Below are 20,686 nucleotides of genomic sequence, written 5' to 3' on the forward strand. Positions count from 1 at the left end.
TTATTAAAACAGGATATTTAATATGATAGCCATGAAAGAGCCTAGACTAAGACTAAGCTCATTGTCTGCAGGACTGGTAGGAAAAGCCTGGATGATAACCTTAGGAGTGAAAAGACAGACCCAAAAGTCTATACTGAATGTCTAGTGTTCAATTATTTTTTAAAAAGTGTTGCATATCCAGACAATATTTAGTCAAATAGCCCCTATAAGACATATATAAGATTGATATGTCTGATTTTTACTTCCACTTTCAAGTCAATACACAGTTCATCTTGCATTTAAAGGCTAATTATGGTGCAAGCAACTTTCGGGCTGGAAATTCTACAGAAGCTTTTCTTTTCCATTCTTGATGAGAGGCAAAGTCCCCAGCAACAAATTAACTCGGGAGAGAAAATGGTTTTCCTGAGAAAACAATAGCTTAAATTCTACAGAAAGACCATAATTTCCACCTATTTTCAAATGAAATCATGACGTTTGTATTCTATTCAATTAAGAAAGCTTAACATCCAGGAAACATTTTAGAGATATTTTTAGGACTGTTCATATGTAATGGTATTGTGATTGCTTGATGACTTGATTCATTTAAAATAGACAACCATTTCCTTTGTTTTATAAGAGAAGGAATTCTACATGGCTCTGATTTTTTCTGAACACTTAATCAATATATTTCTGCATCATCCTGTGTCATCAGTTGTGATGACACATATCTGAGAACTAATTCTGAGAATTTAAAAAATCACTATGGTGTTACTGTGGCCATTATCTATCTTTAGAGCAAAAACTATTAGTTGGCTTCTAGTGGATACAATGCTTTACTAATTCAAAGGTCAATATTCTTCAGAGCAAAAGAGAATATTTGTACATTTCTAGTATAGCTATGCCTTAATTTGACAGGCTAGCTTGCACAAACTGTATGATATGTGTGATCCAGTAAGTATGTCTTGTCTATGTTGCAGAAACACATTTGAACTAGAGCTGAAACAACTTCACTGCCCTCAGAACAGCAAGACAGACATCCCTCATAAAATGAGCTGGCAGAATTTTTGTAGCTCCAAATCTAGTTCACTGCCATATGCATAGTCTAAATCTGATTGAAGAGCAGCGTAGAAATCTTGTGAGATTACCTCCCATTTCTGTTTTCATTAAAAGCTATTCTAGTTTAGTTGGAGCTGCATTTTGTTACTCTGCGATGCTTTAAGGAAAATCATTTAGTTCTACTTGTTCAATATTTTAATACTGAAGCACTCTGTAGAATTTGCAAAATGGAGGAAGAGAGATGCTTATGGTAGTGCATAAATCATGCTAAAGGGAATAGGTAAATTGAACTTACATAGATATAGATGAAGTCCTCATATGTAATTGAATGTTGGACATATATAGGTAACATTCTCATATTCAATTTGATTTTACACATGTGTAGCTATGTCCATCAAACTATGCATTTCTGTATTTTTTGTTGATTTGTCTCCTTATAAAAGAACACTTTCATTTCACAGGTACTGTGAACCCCTCTAAATGCGGTTGCCCCTTTGCCTTGAAGATGGCAGCATGTCAGCTTCTTCTGGAGATTACCACCTTCCTGCGAGAGACCTTTTCTTGCCTGCCCAGACCTCGCACTGAGCCTATGGTGGTAAGTTAAAGCATGCATGTTAATAATCAGGTTACTTGGCGAGGCCAGGCGTGTGTCTGGGTTTCCAAGATTCACAGTTTTCTTAAATGTTCCATGGCTAGTGTATCACGTAATTTTAAAAATTCAACCAAGGGATTTTGAAACGTAAAAAGAAATGCTCTTTTCCTCATTACAAATAATAATAACTCCAAAGTTGATCTAGAAATCAGTGAAGGTTGTCCTACTGGATGCAGTGTTTCATTGATCATTATCAATTATGCTGGGAATATCTAGGAGCTTTTAGCTTCCTTTACTCTGAAAATATGAGGAGTCTTATGGCTAATATTTTCCAGAACTCACCAACAAATTTTTTATACCAACTGCTCATAAATCTGTATAGAAATTTGCTTCTTAATGAGTGTTCTCATTTAAATTGTGGTTGAAAGTACTCCAGTATTTAGCGTCTAAACATCCCCAAACGTACATTGTTATTTCTGTAGCATTTCCTGTAGATTATGGATAGACAGAAATAAGACCATGCGTGTGCGTGTGCATGCGTGTGTGTGCATGCATATACACTCATGTGTGGTGTATCATGAGGGCCTGATTTGTTTAACCAATGATATAAATAGAAATACTATGCAAGAACCAGGCGCGTTCACAGTGTGTGTGGCACGGGGCACACCTTGGAGCCAATTTTCCTTCACTCCTAGTTCCCTAAGGGGCACCAAGTTTCCAGTGGTTCTGTCATCACAGGCATCATCCAGCTGGAGCTGAGGAACTGGACTAACTCATTTTTTTCCTTTCTCGGTTCACATAAGACTTATGGCACTCTCCCAGAGCAATCATTACGTAAACAATCTATGTGTTACCATTTAAGTAAATTTTACAATCCACAATCCACCTCCTCTCCTCCTTTTTTTTTTTTTTTTTTTTGAGACGGAGTCTTGTTCTGTCGCCCAGGCGTGAGAGTAGTGGTGTGCAATCTCGGCTCACTGTAAGCTCCGCCTCCCGGGTTCGCGCGATTCTCCTGCCTCAGCCTCCCAAGTAGCTGGGACTACAGGGGCGTGCGACCGCACCAGGCTAAATTTTTGTACTTTCGGTAGAGACGGGGTTTCACCGTTGGAGCCAGGATGGTCTCGATCTCCTGACCTCGTGATTCGCCTGCCTCGGACTCCCAAAGTGCTGGGATTACAGGCGTGAGCCACCGCGCCCAGCCCCCAGTCTTTGTGGCTAGAAACGTGGTATCTCTCTCATCTTCCTTTCATAGCCACAGCTTCCGCTGACTGCAGCCTGGAAAGGCTCTCCACTTTTAAGGATTTGTGATTGGGCCCATTTAGCTAGCCCGGAATAATCTGCCAATCTTAAGGTTCTTAGCCTTAATCACATCTACAAAATCCTTGTTGCCATGTGAGGCAACGTATTCACAGGTGCCAGGGATTAGGGCATCTTTGGGGAGCTATTATTCTGTCAAGCACAGTTCCGAACCTGCTTTCTGAGCTCCTACTCTCAGTCTTAAAATTTATCACTTGTTTGCCTTCTTAGTTTCTATCTTGGGATTCTGAGCTCCTTTAGAGATTAAAAAAAAAAAAATCCTTATTTATCCTTCAGTACCTAACACGTCCATGCTTGATGCGTGATTTTTAAATAAAAGGCCAAAGATGCAGCCACAACTGGACAAAGAGTTAGAAGGTAAGGAAGATAGTTGTGGATTTGGATCAAGGCCTATGCTTTTGGAAGGTAAAGCATGTGAAGAAAAGGGTAAAAATACTATGAATTAGGAAATATTTTATTTATTTTTAAAGTCAAGAATAGCTTTGCATGGTCACAATCTAAAATTAGCAGCAGATAAAGGAATCTGGCTGTTGAAGCGCAGTTGCGTATAATTCAAAATGGAGGGAGGCTTGCCGCAAGAGCAGAGCAGTGCTGGGGAGATGCCAGCACTCATGTGCTCCTCGCTGGCATTTTAGGACTTGGAGAGCTGCAGACTTCGTTTGGATCCCGAGTTGGATCGGCACAGATATGAGAGGAAGATCAGTTTTGCTGGGGTCCTGGACGAAAACGAAGACTCAAAAGATTCTCTCCACAGCAGCAGCCACACTCTCAAATCAGATGCAGGAGTCGAGGAGAAGAAAGGTACGGAAACACAAAGACTCCTTCATGTGTCAGGGTTTCTCATAGGATATTTGCACTGGGGTCTGAACTACAAAATTGTGTCCCCAAATTGTTAACTCCCTACAGTACTGACTGTGTAGGCTTTATGATGGAAAATCATGCTTGTTAAAAGTTGGTCTCGGCAGTCAGAGAAGCCTGGCTTCCAATTCCAGCTCAGAAACTCTCCTTATTCCATTAAAGCTGTAAGATGAACCCTTATTTTATTTACCAATAAGAAAAGAAAAATACTCTCAATTGAACTTTTACATAATACTCTCTTATCACTTAGCTTGTCTTTTATTGTTTTTTTGTTTGTTTTTGAGACAGAGTCTCACTCTGTCCACCAGGCTGGAGTGCAGAGGCACAATCTCGGCTCACTGCAACTTCCGCCTCCTAGGTTCAAGTTATTCACCTGCCTCAGCCTCCCCAGTAGCTGGGATTACAGGTGCCCACCGCCACGTCCGGCTAATTTTTGTATTTTTTTTAATTTTCCTAATATGCTTTGTTAAAATGTAAAACATAATAAAAAGAGAAAAAATAATATTATATTTCTCAATTATCTTAACATCAATGGCATCCATTCGTACCAAATTCTTGGGGACCATTACTTAATGTAAAACTAATTTGGTAAACAGAATCTCGTTTTAAAAACTACACCTCTGCTAAACACTTGTAGGGCTAATCTCATCAATTAATAAAGCACTAGGCTTATTTAATCATTTTTATGAAACTATGAAGAGAGAAAGAACAGCTACAGTCTTTCTGCATTGCTAAATGCACATTAGAACAAGTTCCATAACCATGCAATAGACCAGATATTAACCAGATGTGAAGGTTTTATATTTGATTTTTTAAATGGGAGACTACCTTATAAGTCTTCTAGTAATATAGTCAGCCTACAGGTTGCTTGTAATTTTTTCAGTAGATAAGAATGACCTAGAAAAGTTATTTATGGAACCATGTTATTTAAGAAAAAAGTGTTACAGCGTTTACAGAATTTCTTTTGGCCTGGCTAAGAATGTTTTCTAGACAGTGGTATTTTAAAAATAGTTCAGTATTTTCCATCTGTACATATCATTTCCATTATAATTAACTTAAATTCACCCACTTGCATGCACATACACACCTTGGCCTAATTTGGTCATGCATGTTTTTGTCCCTCTGTCCGTAAGTCTTTTTTTAATACTTTAAGTTCCGGGATACACTTGCAGAACGTGCAGATTTGTTTCATAGGTATACACGTGCCATGGTGGTTTTCTGCACCCATCAACCTGTCATCTACATTAGGTGTTTCTCCTAATGCTATCCCCCCACAAGCCTCCCACCCGGTGGCAGGGCCTGGTGAGTGATGTTCCCCTCCCTATGTTCATGTTTCTCATTGCTCAACTCCCACTTATGAGTGAGAACTTGCAGTGTTTGGTTTTCTGTTCCTGTGTTAGTTTGCTGAGAATGACAGTTTCCAGCTTCGTCCATGGCCCTGCAAAGAACATGATCTCATCCTTTTTTATGGCTGCATAGTGTTCCATGGTGTATATGTGCCACATTTTCTTAATTTTTGTATTGTTGGTAGAGACAAGGTTTCACCATGTTGGCCAGGCTGGTCTCAAACTCCTGACCTCAGGTGATCCAACCGCCTCGGCCTCCCAAAGTGTTGGAATTACAGGTATGAGCCACCACGCCCAGCTGCTTGTCTTTTATTCTTATTGAAAAAGGACTTTCAGACCTAATTAGATGTTGTTTATTATTATTATTATTATTACTATATATAATTCTCATGAAATCCTATATATATATAAAAAAACTGGTTAAAGTTTTTGTAAACCATCGTCAACTCAGAGTTTAAATCTCTTAATTACTTTTCAACTCACCGTTATCTAATGTCTATGTTTCTATATATGATAACGTCCTCTGTGCCATCACAATGTTAGTGATGCATCGTTTCTTAGACCGATTCACAAAAGAAGTAAAGCTTTTTGTGCTAATTACTTAAGCCAACTTGCACCCATATGAAGTTAGCCCACCTTTAGTCCCTCTTAAGGAATGTTGCTAAACACATCTGACTTACCACCTCACACACCCACCTACCCCTCACTATCACTTTGTTCCTTAGGGTTAAAAGATCCTGTCTTTCTGTTTATCTTTTTGCTGGTGTTTTACATTTTTCACACAGACAAGCAATAACAAAGGTGTCACAACCGCTACCTGGTGCAAGTGATCATAAGATGTCATCTCTTGCATGTCAAATACTGATTTCCAGATATGTTAAAATGTGAACAACTGAAAATGGGTGAAATATAGTAACTCACTATGTGGCCTTGTCCAAGTTATTTACCTTCTAAGACACAGTTCTCTTTTCTGTAAAACTGGGTTAACACCTACTGCATTGTGATGTTGAAAACTTTTAATAAGACGATGCAAGTGAAGTGTAAACTTAATACCTGGTGAATTGTAGGTACACAATAAATAGCTGTTGTTGGGTTTTTAAATATACATCATGAGCATCTAGATTAGAACCCACATAGAAAATCCTAACTATGAACTAAAGATTGCAAAGTTTTAAGTTGCCCTCTAGGGCCTCCTTTAAACTGCCAACTTCACTATTTGATTTTGCCATTTTAAAAATTCCATTGCCCTTCCATGTTTTTCCAATGAATTTCAATTAAAAGAACATCTGCACATTTGCTAGAAGAGTCAAAGGTTATTTTATGTGTTGAAGTGTTTTCTAGCATCCTACAGACAATGAGTCAATAAATTTTGGATAACAACGAATGAATGATTCTTAGAAGGAATAGCCCTGTGTAGAGAAAACAAAAAATATTTTAAAGGGAATAGATATACATTGGGAAAAGTTTGAATAGTTCAAGATCAAAATGTCACAACATTCTTAAAATACAGATAATCATATATCATATTCTATTGAATTGGCCCAAAGAGGCCATGTTGCAGGAAGGATAAGTCAAATCTTGAGCGATTTTTGAGGATGAAGAAGTATCAAATCAATATTTTTTCAAATATTACTTACTTCAGACAATTATACTGCATGTGATGAGAAGCTTCTCTCTTTTAAACATATCCCAAAGAGATTTTAATTTAGAAGGCAATCTTTTGTCATTCAAAGTTATTATGCTAATTATATTTAAGATAGTAGATAATTACTAATACTACATGATTAAACTTCAGCAGAGTAAATTTTATACCATTTTATAAAATAAATATCTGATTAATTTTAAGAACACTTTAATTTGATGATTATTATTTATGTAAATTGGCTTTAATATTTCAACACTCAAATGCTCAATATTTTTTCTACTCACAGAATGGTTATGTTAATATATGAAAGTTGTTTAATAAAGAATGGAAAACTGGAGCTATTATATATATATCTCCATAAAATGTCCTTAATCAGTTGACAAAAATCTTCCCAAAGATTCCTAAATATTCCTTAATCCATTTGACAAGCTGTCAGCTACTGAAGCCCATGTGAAAATGAAGACAATAGAGACACTGCTAATTACAGTTTTTAAAATTTTATACCATTTGGTTTTATAAAACCTGAAAATGCCAGTTCTTGAAATAAACACCCTGAGGACAATTCAGATTCTACCAGGAAAAATTCAAGTGAAATAATTATTTAGAATAGTAGGAGATGGGTCGGAAATGTAATGTAAAGGGCAGACAGGGTCTGGTAGATGTGGTTAGAAATTTAATTCTGTTTTAAGTGCATCAGAGTTGTTGGTAGGTTTTACCAGAAATGTGATATAAAGTGTGTATTTATGATTTATGCATTTAAAAGATGACTCAATCTATGGAGTAGAGGGAAAGGTGAAGCAGTTAGGTAGTTACATTAGTCCAGGGAAAAGGGGATGGAGCTATCAAAATCCTATGATATTTTGAAATATACAGCCAACAGAACTTGCTAATTGATACAATGTAAGGTGAAAGAAAAGGCCAAAGATGTTTTATCCAATTTAGATGGATTTGTTTCACTTTTGTACTAGTTCTTGTTGTCATGGAGATAAAGGCTACAATTCAATGCTGCACAATCTCAACTGATGTTTTTCATGTACAATACCAAATATAAATTCTAACTGCTGTACCCCTTGTAAATAACCAGTGCCACAATTCTGAACTGTAATTTTTCAGTGCTATAGGATATCTCCAACTATCCTTTTTGGTGGAACAAGCTCTCAAAATTAAATTTCTTTCTGATTACATTAATTTGGGTTTATTTTGCTGCATCTGTAGGCCAAAAAGTGTCATAAAATTGGGCAAAGAATATTAGTGTGTACCTCTGTAAAAATCTAAGAATTATCTGTTTAATATTTTCTGTACTTCTGAATCTACTTAGACATGAAATTGCACTTGTAGTCATTAAAAAATTTTAATTATATTCTGTTTCAAACGTATTTCAGATAGGTGATAAAGTCTCAACTAAACATAAAAATAATATTGAAAAATATAGTGTGTGCTTTGTGCCATAATTAAAATGCAGCATTATGGTTCATAATCTTTGTGGGATTTGTCTAACTGTGCCACAAGAAATTCTATCCAGCTGTGAAATTCTACTCAGATGTGTTCAGGGAGCTCCATGGGGCCTTTACCAGCTGCATGGTGATAATTTTTTTATTTCTCCATCACAACAGTAAATCAGAACTTTCACATTGTTCAGGAGAAAGTCTTCTGACCTCCTTTAAATGGCGTTAAAAGTATACATTTAGCTAACGTTTTAGTTATACAAGTTCTATCACAGTCACATATTAACTCTCTCGTGAATGAGAAACCTGAAACTAACATGCAAACTTTCTGATTGGTACTTTTAAAATATTAGTAACTGTGCCTTAAACAATTAGAAAGAAATCTTGTTCATGTCTTAAGATGCTAAGCTTATAAAACTGGCTCCTTCCTGATAATGGACTTTAAGCCCTAAAACTTACTTTATCCCACCCTTATAAAATCAATGTTTGACAACACCAAATCTTCAAAAGAAAAGGAAGGTGTGTATATGACTATGGGAAATAAGGATACTGTTGATTTAAATAAAGATAGGCTCCAAGTTTAAATGCATTTCTTTTACTCTTTTATTTTCCTCACTAATTACTATTTCTTCCAGAAGACTAAAGATGAATAATGCATATTCTTCTTGGTATGCATAGACTGTTATAAGACTGGCTCAGGGGTTTGCACCATTTGGAATCACATTTCACCCAGCCTTTTGACTGAGAGAAGGATAGTATGAAATCATTAGGTACATTGAAAATAGAGCCATTTCACACTCATGCTCACCCGAGTGAAAACAGATTGTTTAGTGCCTTTTCTGAGGAGCAGAGTGGAAGCCACTGCTGACTATTGCAGAGAGAAGCACCTTTGGTTCTTATTTCTGAATGAGGTATTCCAAAATGAAGGGGTTTACGTGACAGCTTACAGAAGTCTGTAAGTCCCATTTTGAAAGGAAAGCAAAAGCAAATGGTTTGTGGTTCTCTTGAATCAAGGAATCCTGTGATACAAGTGTACTAATAGTCCTAGTTGATGCTGCCCCAAAGGCACACTCATGCTTGTGAAACCTGGGCCAGAAAGAGAGCAGGTCGTTCCCAGTTCCGATGAGCTTTGTGTCCAAGAAAGAAGCTGCACCAGCCCTTCCTGGTGGGTCCTGCAGGACTGGGGGCTTGGGAGAAGCTCCTTGTTCAGAGTGCTCATCCAGGCCAGCAGAGGCGGCTGATCAGGGACAAGTTGGGGAGAGATGGATATAACACTGGCTGGGGAACACTAAGGGGGAAAAAGCCCTATTTTATTCTTTTAATACAGTTCCCAGCAGGAAGATCAGGATAGGAGGTTCTCGTCTGCTCCAGATTAAAGGAACCCGCAGTTTCCAGGTGAAGAAGGGGGGTTCCTTGTCCAGCATTCGCCGGGTCGGCAGCTTAAAGAGCAGCAAGTTATCACGGCAGGACTCAGAGTCTGAGGCTGAGGAGCTGCAGCTGTCCCAGAGCAGGGACACTGTCACTGACCTAGGTAACATAGAGGAGTGGGGTGTGCAGGGACGTGGGGGGTAGGAAGACAGGGCCCAAGTCCTGAAACAAGCTGAAGTCCATTTTCTTACACATAAATAGATGGAGGGCAGAGCCATAGGGTAGACAAGCTATTCAGCCTGAAAACCATACTACCCTTGCTAGAGCAAGGCAGCAGAAGCCTTGATGTGCATACAGGTCACTGGAGAGGCTTGTTAAAATGCAGATTCTGATTCAGCAGATCTGGGGTGGGGATCTGAGATTCTACATGTTTAACAAGCTTTCTCGTGGAGCTGATGCTGCTGATTCAAGGACCACACTTTGAGCAGCAAGGGTGTGGAGTATATGTTAGAGAAAGAAAACACTTTAATGACCAGGACAGTCTTTGAAATTCAGATACTTGTGTATTCATTCTTTTGATCAGAACCTTCAATGTCAAATGTAGTAATTCCCTTGGGGAGGACTACCTAAAGATTCTCTATATTTTAAAGTCTCTATTTAACAATATGAACAACCAAAATATCAGAGAGTTAAGATAGTCTAGACCTGACAATGAGTGATCTTCAACAAGTCATTTAGCTTCTCAGGGATTTGTTTTCTCTGACTACACAGTGAGAGTAATTCTTGCCTACAATGCAAGGATGCTGTAAAGATAAATTAGAAGATGACCATACAATGTGTCAAACACCTGAGAATGAACTTAATATACAGTCAAAGCCTGAGAGTTATAGATTGTCATTGTAGGCTCTAAAGAAATTCCAAATACCAAAATACAGCAGTCCAAAATATGGGCCCTAATTAGTATCTTAATAGACAAGCAAAAGATACAGTAGGCATGGAAATAGAACTCACCAGCTGCCTAACATTAAATATTAGATAAAAGTTGAAGCACATTCACTTTGCCATTCAGTCTCTGTATGCAAGGCAAAATAGAAAGCTCTCCTTACTAGGTAAGTAGTTTCAAAAGTCAGCAAGAAGTGTGGATAAATTATCGATCAAGTCTGCTGAAATAAAAGCTGAGTATATTTCATCAAAGAAGGTTTAAAATAGAAAATGCTTCTGTATCCACCCACCCTCGCCTTTGAAAATAGCTGATTTATGCATTACTTAAGATTCTGCTTATTTCCTAAGGAGACATTTTTTAAAAAGTATGTATGATTTCTTTTGTTATAAGTCTGAAGCTAGAGCATTATTATCAGTTAATTTGGGGCAAAACTATTGCAATTAATTATTTAAATTGATCGATTTATCCTGACCAATTGAGTCAAAATAGCCAGGTTGAAGACATTGTTTTGTCATTAAAAAGATCTATAAAATTTTGTAGATTTGAGGGAAAACTTTGTTATGTAGTGTACCAAGTAGGGAATTTTTGAGAGATATCTCCTTTATACTTTGCCATAGAGAGGAGTTTGGACACAAGGGCTGTCCACAGTTGGACATAATTGCTTCCGAATTCCCTTAGTTTTTCATAGGTACCTGCCCATCTTTGACATAGCTGTGGTAGCAAAACCTGGTGGCTAGAGTAATAGCACTAGCTGCAGTCACAGAACAATGGAGACAGCAGTCACTGTGAGGCCAGTTAGTTGCTGTCCCTCCTTAAATACACCTGCAAGGTCTGGTCAGTCTGGAATGGATTTGGGCACACTCAGTCAATAACTGGCTCATCTCAGCAATTCAAGGACTTGACTCTGTTTTTTTTCTCTGCTCCCATCTCTCAAAATGGAAGCCACCATAACAGAGATCATAAATGTCTTTGAAATTGCCAGTTCAGCTGGTGATGAAGGGGACAGCTCCTGTTAATATTCCTCCAAGTCAGTGCTATGCCCTGTAACCCACTGGGCCATGGTAGTCTGCCCTAGGATTCAGAAGCATGGGCAACTGTACCATACCAACATGCTCTCCAGGGAGACCGAACACTGAAACCTTTCTTGGTATTTTTTTTTTTTTTTTTTTTGAAGAAGGGAGTCCTTGGAGTGCAAGCGAGCCCAGCATCGAGCCAGAGGGAATGAGTAATGCCGGCACGGAGGAGAATTACCACAGAAACATGTCATGGCTTCATGTAAGTAGAAATCTCAGAAAGAGCCTTGAGATCAATTTCTTTAGACCCTGGGAAAGATCTGAGGAGGGAGGACGAGATTATACTAAATCATCAAATCCAATCTAGCCTCGAAGAAAAAGCAGGGGCTTATGTTTTAGCTGAATATCTCAACACTCTCTAGGATTGGTATTCTGCTGAACTGTACTCATCTTAAGCTTAACTCAGACCAAGCTTTTTTTGTTATGGCTGGCTTGTGGGTCACCATAAGTCAGGGAAAATCATGAGGCCAGGTTAGTGGTCAAGATAACCTGAGTGACACAGCGTAGGTATCACCATCAGTTTTATACAGGTTACTGCGAATTCTGAGAAAGGTCATGGTGTTGCTCTTGGGTATGTATTAGATCAAATTTTAAACTGGGGCAAGGACACTCTAAGATGGTGAATGCCATGTGTCCAAGGGTGAGCCAGAGGGCACAGGCAGGAGGTGATCCCTAGGAAACTGTGGGCATGGGGTGGAGTTCAAGACTCGAGCTGAGCATGAAGAAGGAAGTTAAGGAGAAAGGGGCCGGGCGCGGTGGCTCATAATCCCAGCACTTTGGGAGGCTGAGGCGGGCAGATCACAAGGTCAGGAGATCGAGACCATCCTGGCTAACACAGTGAAACCCCATCTCTACTAAAAATACAAAAAATTAGCCAGGCATGGTGGCAAGCGCCTGTAGTCCCAGCCACTTGGGAGGCTGAGGCAGGAGAATGGCATGAACCCGGGAGGCGGAGCTTGCAGTGAGCCGAGATCGTGCCACTGCACTCCAGCCTGGGGGACAGAGCAAGACTCCATCTCAAAAAAAAAAAAAAGTAAGGAGAATGGTAAGGAAATGTAAGCTCGGTTATACAAGTGGCAGGGTATCCCCAGGATCATCACTGGGATCACCGCTCACCCTAATTTTAATCTGACTTCCTGGGAAAGTCAGATGAGCTCTAGCTGGTGCGTAATGGTCCTTGGGTGTGTGGTGGCTCACCTTCACTATGGAAGCAGTCCCCAGAATTGACTGATTTGAGAATCTCTGAGGCAGCTGTGTTTTAAAGTAAACTTTTTATTGAACTCTAACCTACCCATTGAAAAGCATACAAAACCTATGTATACAGCTCAGTACATTTTTATGAAGTAAATACACCTGTGTAACCACTGCCAGGTTGAGAAAACATTATCAACACCTAAGATATCCTACACAGGTCTTCTACCAGACGCTACTCTCCCCTGACAGTAACCACTGTTCTACCTTCTAACACCATAGATTCATTTTGTCTATTTTTGAAATACATGTAATTGGCATCATATGCTACTACTCTGTTGTGTCTGGTTCCTTTTCCTCACATAAATGTAGGTCCTCCAATTTTGTTGTTCTTCTCCTTCACAATGGCATGGTCTATTCTTGGCTAGATTCACATTCATTTAGAATCACCCTATTTTAAATAATTAAAAAAAAAAAAACTTCCAAAGCAGCCTTGAGTGTAATACATAGATGAATTTAAATGAATCGTATCTTTATGATATTGAATCTTCCAATGTTTAAAATGATCACTCCACTAATGTCTGTTTCTCCATTTATTTAGAGCCTCTTTAAATGTCTTTCAATAATGCCTTTTAGTTTTGTGTGTAGTGTTCCATAAATAAACAGCTCTGGAAGCGTTGTGTAAGAGCAGTGCTGTTTCTTCTTTAAATATTTGGAAGAAATCACTGATCACACCTTTTAAACCTAAAAATTTCTTTATGGGAGAGTTTTAAGTTACAGATTCAATTTATGTAATACAGCTAAGACCATTTAGATTTTATATTTCTTCTGGGAGCAATTCAGGTAAACTAATATTTTTTGCTGAGATTTTTTTCATTTAATATGAATATTCAAATTTATTAGCAAAAAGATTGTTTAAAATATTCTCTTAAGATTATTTTAAATTCTCTAGGATCTGCAGTGATTTATATTTATTGTTTTTGATATTGGTAGATTGTCTTCTCTTCTTTTTTTAGTAGTGTCTTTCTAAGAGTTTGTCTATTTTGTCTTTTAAAAGAACCAGAACCAGATTTTCATTTTGTCATTTTTAGAATGTTGAATTTTTGTTTTACTAATATTTTCTGGTATCTTTATTACTTTCTTCTACTTTTCTTTGAGTTTAATTTGTTTTTTTTTCCCTTAACTTCTTGACACAGATACTCAGATAATTGATTTGCAACCACTTTGCTAACATATGAATTTAAAGCTATAAATATTATTTAGAAACAGTTTTAGCTGCATCATATAAGGCTTGATATATGTTCATTATCATTCAGTTAAAATATTTTAAAATTTCCGTTGTGATGTATTCGTAATTGATCACAGATTTTTTTTTTTTAAATTTATTTTTAATTTTTGTGGGTACATAGTAGGTGTGTATATTTGTGAGCTACATGAGGTGTTTGATACAGGCATGTAATGTGAAATAATCACATCAAGAAGAATGCGGTATCCATCTCCTCAAGCATTTATCCTTTTTGTTACAGGCAATCCAATTACATTCTTTTAGTTATTTTGAAATGTACAGTTATTATTGACTATAGTCATCCTATTGTGCTATCAAATAGTAAGTCTTACTCATTCTATTTTTTGTACTCATTAACTTTCCCCACCTCTCCCTCAACCCTCTATTACCCTTGCCTGCCTCTGGTAACCATCCTTTTACTCTCTGTGTCCATGAGTTCGATTGTTTTGATTTTTAGATCCCACAAATAAGTGAGAACATGTGATGTTTGTCTTTCTGTGCCTGGCTTATTTGACTTAACGTAATGATCTCCAGTTCTATCCATGTTGTTGGAAATGACAGGATCTCATTCTTTTTTATGGCTGAGTAGTACTCCATTGTGTATATATACCACATTTTCTTTGTTCATTCATCTGCTGATGGACATTTAGGTTGCTTCCAAATATTAGTTATTGTGAACAGTGCCACAAGAAACATGGGAGTGCAGACATTTTGATCAGGTCCATAGCTAATAAGTTCAATATATGAATCTATTTTCTTTACTCTTCTTGGTCCTGCTCCTAAAATGCCTTGTAATTATATTGACTAAACATGGTGTATAAAAAAAATTATAGAGGTGCAGTGGTAGATACATGTCATTATACTTTTGTTAAAATTCATAGAATGTACAAAGCAAAGCATAGACCCTAATGTAAACTGTTGACTTTGGGTGGTAATGCTGTGTCAATATAAGTTCATTGTAATAGATGTACCACTGTAAAGCAAAATGTTGATAGTGGGAGAGGTTGTCATGTATGCGGACAGTGTATATGTGGGAACTCTCTGTACTTTCTGCTCAATTCTGATGTGAAGCCAAAACTGCTCTAAAACATAAAGTTTATTAATTTAAAAAAAGCACCAAAGCTCTAGTTGATGTTTTCTCTTTCCAGAGAGGATTCACCCTGTCCTCTGGCAGACAACAAAGAAGCAGATCACTTCAGTCCAGTCAGGGACTACACTAGCTGGACTTGGACTATTTCTAGCCTGTCCTTCCCCACCCCCTACGCACATCTTTTTATATGAAGATGTCCAAGACTCCCAGTGAGAGTCTGGGGTATGTCACAGGGCCTCTCATTCTTGATGAGTCAGGAACTACAATTTTTGTTTCCCCATCACAATGAAATTGCCAAAGTCTGTACTCTGTTTGTCACCTGGTCTTTGCTTCTCTTCTTAGCTGCTCAATCAGTCAATGCCTAGAAGGGAAAACTGTCACCCAGTGTCAGTCTGACTTATTTGGACCTCATTTCTCTACAGGATCTAGATTATTCAGTTTCTCCCTTTTTGGTAATTCTAAATTCTAATTTTTACCTCCTAGCCCCCATGAGATTGCCTAAGGCTCTGCCTAGCTTCTTGGCCACTTGTGCCTAAGATGTAGCAAATGCCTCAAGGAGAAATGTGGTGTGTCCTCACATTGTCCTCACCTCAGCGAATATCCTTTCTCTCCACATCATACCCTTCATCCTGACTGCCTCACTGTCTTATGCATTCAAATATGTATATTTATGTATCATGTCTGTGTGTATACAGGTATGCCTCATTTTATTGTACTTCACTCTACTGTGCTTTGTAGATATCGCATTTTTTACAGACTATAGGTTTGTGGCAACCCTGCATTGAGCAAGTCTGTTGGTGCTGTTTTTCTAAGACCATGTGCCCACTTTGTGTCTCTGTGGCACATTTTGGTAGTTCTCACAATATTTCAGGCTTTTTCATGATTATCAATTTTATGGTGATCTGTGATCAGTGATCCTTGATGATATTATTGTCAGTTTTCGGACACCATGAACTACACCCATATTGATGTTGAACTTAATCAATAAATGTGTGTTCTCATTGCTCCATGGACCAGCTGCTTCTTGTCTCTCTCCCTCTTCTAGGGTCTCCCTATTCCCTGAGACACAGCAGTATTGAAATTAGGCCGATTGATAACCTTACAATGCCCTCTAAGTGTTCAAGTGAAGGAAGAGTTGTATGTCTCTCACTTTAAATCAAATACTAGAAATTATTAAGCTTAGTGAGGAAGGCATGTTGAAAACCAAGATCCACTCAAAGTTGGGCCTCTTGTACCAAACAGCCAAGTTATGATTTCAAAGGAAAAGTTCTTGAAGGAAATCAAAAGTGCTACTCTGGTGAACACACGAACAATAAGAAAGTGAAACAGTGTAATTGCTGATATGGAGAAAGCTTTAGTGGTCTGGACTAAATTCAGAGAAAGGTTTTAACTCTTTTCAGTTCTGTGAGGGCTGAGAAAGGTGAAGAAGCTGTAGAAGAAAAGTCTGAAGTTAACAGAGGTTGCTTCATGAGGTTGAAAGAAAGAAGCCACCTCCATAACATAAAAGTGCAAGGTGAAGCAGCAAGTACTGATGTAGAAGTTGCAGCAAGTTATGCAGAAGATCTAACCGGGATCATTGATGAAGGTGGCTATACTATAAAATGATATTTAATGTAGAAGAGCCTTTTGTTGGAAAAAAAAATGCCATCTGGGACTTTCATAGCTAGAGAGAAGTCAATACCTGGCTGCAAAACTTAACAGGCTGATTCTCTTGTTAGGGGTTAATGCATCTGGCAGCTTGAAGTTTCAGTCAGTGCTCATTTGCCATTCTAAAATTCTAGAGCCCTTAAGAATTATGCTAAATTTACTCTTCCTGAGCTCTATAAATGGAAAAATAAAGCCTGGATGACAGCCCATCTGTTTCACAGCATGGTTTCCTGAGCATGTGAAGTCCACTGTTGAGATCTACTGTTCAGGAAAAAAAAAAAGATTTCCTTCAAAAGATTACTGCTTATTGACAATGTAGTTGGTCACTCAAGAGCTCTGATGGAAGTGTGCAGGAAGATTAATGTTGTTTTCATGCCTGCTAATGCAGCATCTGTTCTGCGGCCCACAGATCAGGGAGTAATTTTGACTTTCAAGTCTTATGATTTAAGAAGTACATTTTGTGGCCGAGTGCGGTGGTTCACGCTGGTAATCCCAGCACTTGGGGAGGCTGAGACAGGTGGGTCACAAGGTCAGGAGATGAGACCATCCTGGCTAACATGGTGAAACCCCGTCTCTACTAAAAATACAAAAAAAAAAAAAAAGAGCCAGGCATGGTGGCGGGTGCCTGTAGTTCCAGCTACTCCACAGGCTGAGGCAGGAGAAAGGTGTGAACCCAGGAGGCGGAGCTTGCACTAAGCTGAGATCGTGCCACTGCACTCCAACCTGGGCAACAGAGTGAGACTCTGTCTCAAAAAAAAAAAAAAAAAAAAAAAAGTACATTTTTCAGGGGTATAGCTGCCACAGACAGTGATAGGGATTCCTGTGATGGATCTTGGCAAAGTAAATTGAAAGCTTCTGGAAATAACTAACCATTCTGGATGTCATTAAGAACGTTTGTGATTCACAAGAGGAGATCAAATATCGACATTAACAGGAGTTTAGAAGTAGTTGATGCCAACCTTAATGGATGACTTTGAGAAATTCAAGACTTCAGTGGAGGAAGTAACTGCAGATAAGGTGGAACTAGCAAGAGAACTAGAATTAGAAGTAGAGCCTGAAGATGTGACTAAATTGCTGCAATCTCATGATAAAATCTGAATGGGTGAGGAAGTACCTCTATGGATGAGCAAAGAAAGTAATTTCTTGAGATGGAATCTACTCCTGGTAAAGATGTTATGAACGTTATTGCAGTGACAACAGAGAATTTAGAATATTACATAAATTAAGTTGATAAGGCAGCAGCAGGGTTGTAGAGGGTTGATTGCAATTTTGAAAGAATTTCTACTGTGAGTAAAATGCTATCAAACAGTATCACATGCTAGAGAAAAACCTTTCATGAAAAGAACAGTCAATTAATGGGCCAAACTTCTTCGCTGTCTAATTTAAGAAATTGCCACAGCCACCCCAACCTTCAGCAACCACTTCTCTCTCTCATCAGTCAGCAGCTCTCAATAGCAAGACCCTCCACCAGCAAAAAAAAAAAAAAATTACAACTTACCAATGGCTCAAGTGATTGTTAGCGTATTTTAGCAATAAAGAATTTTTAATTAAGGTATGTACATTGGTTTTTTAGACATGATGCTATTGCACACCTAATAGACTATGGTATAGTGTAGACATGATTTTTATATGCACTGGGAAATAGAAAAAGTTGTATGACTCACTCAAGTGCAACATTTGCTTTATTGTGGTGGTCTGGAACTGAACTTGCAATATCTCCAAGGTATGCCTGTATACATGTGTGTATGTGTGTATGTGTGTGTGTGTATAGTCATCCCTTGATATCTATGGGAATTGGTTCCAGGGCCTCCCATGAATACCAGGATATACAGATGAGCAAGCCCCTGATATAAAATGGTATAGTATTTGCATATAAACTATGCACATCCTCCCACATACTCCAAATCATCTCCAGATTACTTACAATACCTAATACAATGTAAATTCCATATAAGTAGTTATTATATTGTATTGTTAATGATTACCAAAAATGTCTGTGCATATTTAGTAAAAACACAATTTTGGGGGAGATATTTTGGCATATTTTTGATCTGCAGTTGGTTGAATCCACGGATACAGAAACCATGGATATGGAGAGCTGACTTTGTGTGTGTGGGGTGTGTGTGTGTATAATATATATATTATATAACATATATATGTGTGTGTGGACAGTGTAGACTTCCTGCAGGAAATTGTGTGCAGTGTGGACTTCCTGCAGGAAATATACATGATTAGAGGGGGAATGTATTAATTTTCTAGTACTGCATACAAATTACCACAAACTTAGTGGCTTAAAACAATACACATTTATTATCTTATATTTTTTATGGGTCAGGAATTCTGGCACAGCTTAGCTAGGTCCTCTGCTTTAGGATCTCTCACGTGCCTGCAATCAACGTATTGGCCTTGCCCACATCGTCTTGTTTTGTGCTCTCTTTGTGTTCAATATGGCACACAGTCCCTCACCGGTTAGTTGTCAAGGTGGGAACTATTATAGATTCATGAAGGATGGAAGCATTCAGAAGATACTGTGCACACTATTGACTGACCTTGTGGCTCTGTGTATGCTATTGCCTTTTAAGAAAAGCTTAAGAAGTTCCAAATGCAAGGGCCTTTATTCTTTATCTTAAAATAACCCATATCTTTTAAATCAACTGAATTCCTTTCTGTAATCTTAATGGGAGAATTATAGGAGATGTGAGGATTTGATTTGGATTTAGCTACAAGAGAAGAGCTAGAATGTTCTAAAAGCCAGAGGAAAAAGAGCACTTTGCAGAGAGTGGAAATGAGACTGTACAGTAAGGTTCAAGTTCTAGTTGAAGATTATTGGCCAGAGGAGAAGAAGTGGAAATGATTTAAGTCCCACATGGGTGGGCTGGCATTAAAGGTGTCCCACAGCTGTCAAAGGCTAGCCAGATCCTCTGGGACAGAATTTCTCACCAGTCTGTACCCTTCCGTCTGGTTCCTTTCTCAACATAAGAACTGGAAAAAAAAATTAGTTTTAAGTTCAGAATCTCCATTTGAGAATATTTGGAAACCATACGCTCCACAATAATTGTTTTAATTTTTTGAAGACCTATTAACCTTTTAATGTTTCAAAGAGATCCTTCTATCAAGTAGGAATGGAGGGAGAACAAAAGGCTAAGGGGATAAAGAACTTTTGTTCTCCTTTGGGAATTATTGGATCATTGCGATTTCAAGACACATCCAGGGAAGCTGACATTCTGACTTCCCAGCTTCCACCCCATAGATATGTTCAGTTTGTCTGTACCCAGGTTGCCTGGCTGAGTCTCAGGAATGCTTGTATTCCAGGTGATGATCTTGCTGTGCAATCAGCAGAGTTTCATCTGCACTCACATTGACTACTGCCATCCCCACTGCTACCTGCACCACAGCCGCTCCTGTGCCCGACTGGTCAGAGCCATTAAGCTACTCTATGGAGACAGTGTGGACTCTCTGAGGGAAAGCAGCAACATCAGCAATGTGGCTCTCCGGGGCAAGAAACAGAAAGAAGTAAGTAAACGACCACTGAGTGATATTCCAATACTAGGGAACATGATGTCCTAACAATTTCTTCTCTGGAAATAAGAATTTTCAAGCAAATGCAATTGTAACAATCAGGTCTGTGTGCATCTAAACAAAAGCAGAAGAGATGTACAAGAAAGACAAATGTTTTGTCTTTTTGTCCGTGAGTAAACATGGAATCTTTCCTCAGGTTTTGCCTTACTCTGTAAATAAATATGAATGCATAGGGATGATGATGATGATGAATAAGTTATTGTGGTAGGCAGAATAATGCCTCTCCCACAAAGATACTCACATCCTAATCTCTGGAAATTGTGAATATCTTC

At 38.3% G+C, this 20,686-nt stretch overlaps 1 protein-coding gene across 15 annotated transcripts in view; it reads left to right on the forward strand.

The window, feature by feature from the left end:
* UNC80 (unc-80 homolog, NALCN channel complex subunit) overlaps nt 1-20,686 on the forward strand; it is a 228,096-nt gene that overhangs the window by 113,031 nt on the left and 94,379 nt on the right. For 10 of the 15 annotated variants that reach the window (XM_031651893.1, XM_021923939.2, XM_021923926.2 and 7 more), the window contains exons 25-29: nt 1,497-1,630; nt 3,580-3,745; nt 9,566-9,769; nt 11,724-11,824; nt 20,148-20,348. In XM_031651893.1, coding sequence (XP_031507753.1) covers nt 1,497-1,630; nt 3,580-3,745; nt 9,566-9,769; nt 11,724-11,824; nt 20,148-20,348 — 806 coding nt within the window. The remainder of the gene's footprint in view (nt 1-1,496; nt 1,631-3,579; nt 3,746-9,565; nt 9,770-11,723; nt 11,825-20,147; nt 20,349-20,686) is intronic. The other 5 variants (XM_021923937.2, XM_003907896.5, XM_021923935.2 and 2 more) reach the window with 3 other exon arrangements.

The sequence above is a fragment of the Papio anubis genome, chromosome 10, assembly GCF_008728515.1.
Source record: "Papio anubis isolate 15944 chromosome 10, Panubis1.0, whole genome shotgun sequence".
Classification (NCBI taxonomy): domain Eukaryota; kingdom Metazoa; phylum Chordata; class Mammalia; order Primates; family Cercopithecidae; genus Papio; species Papio anubis.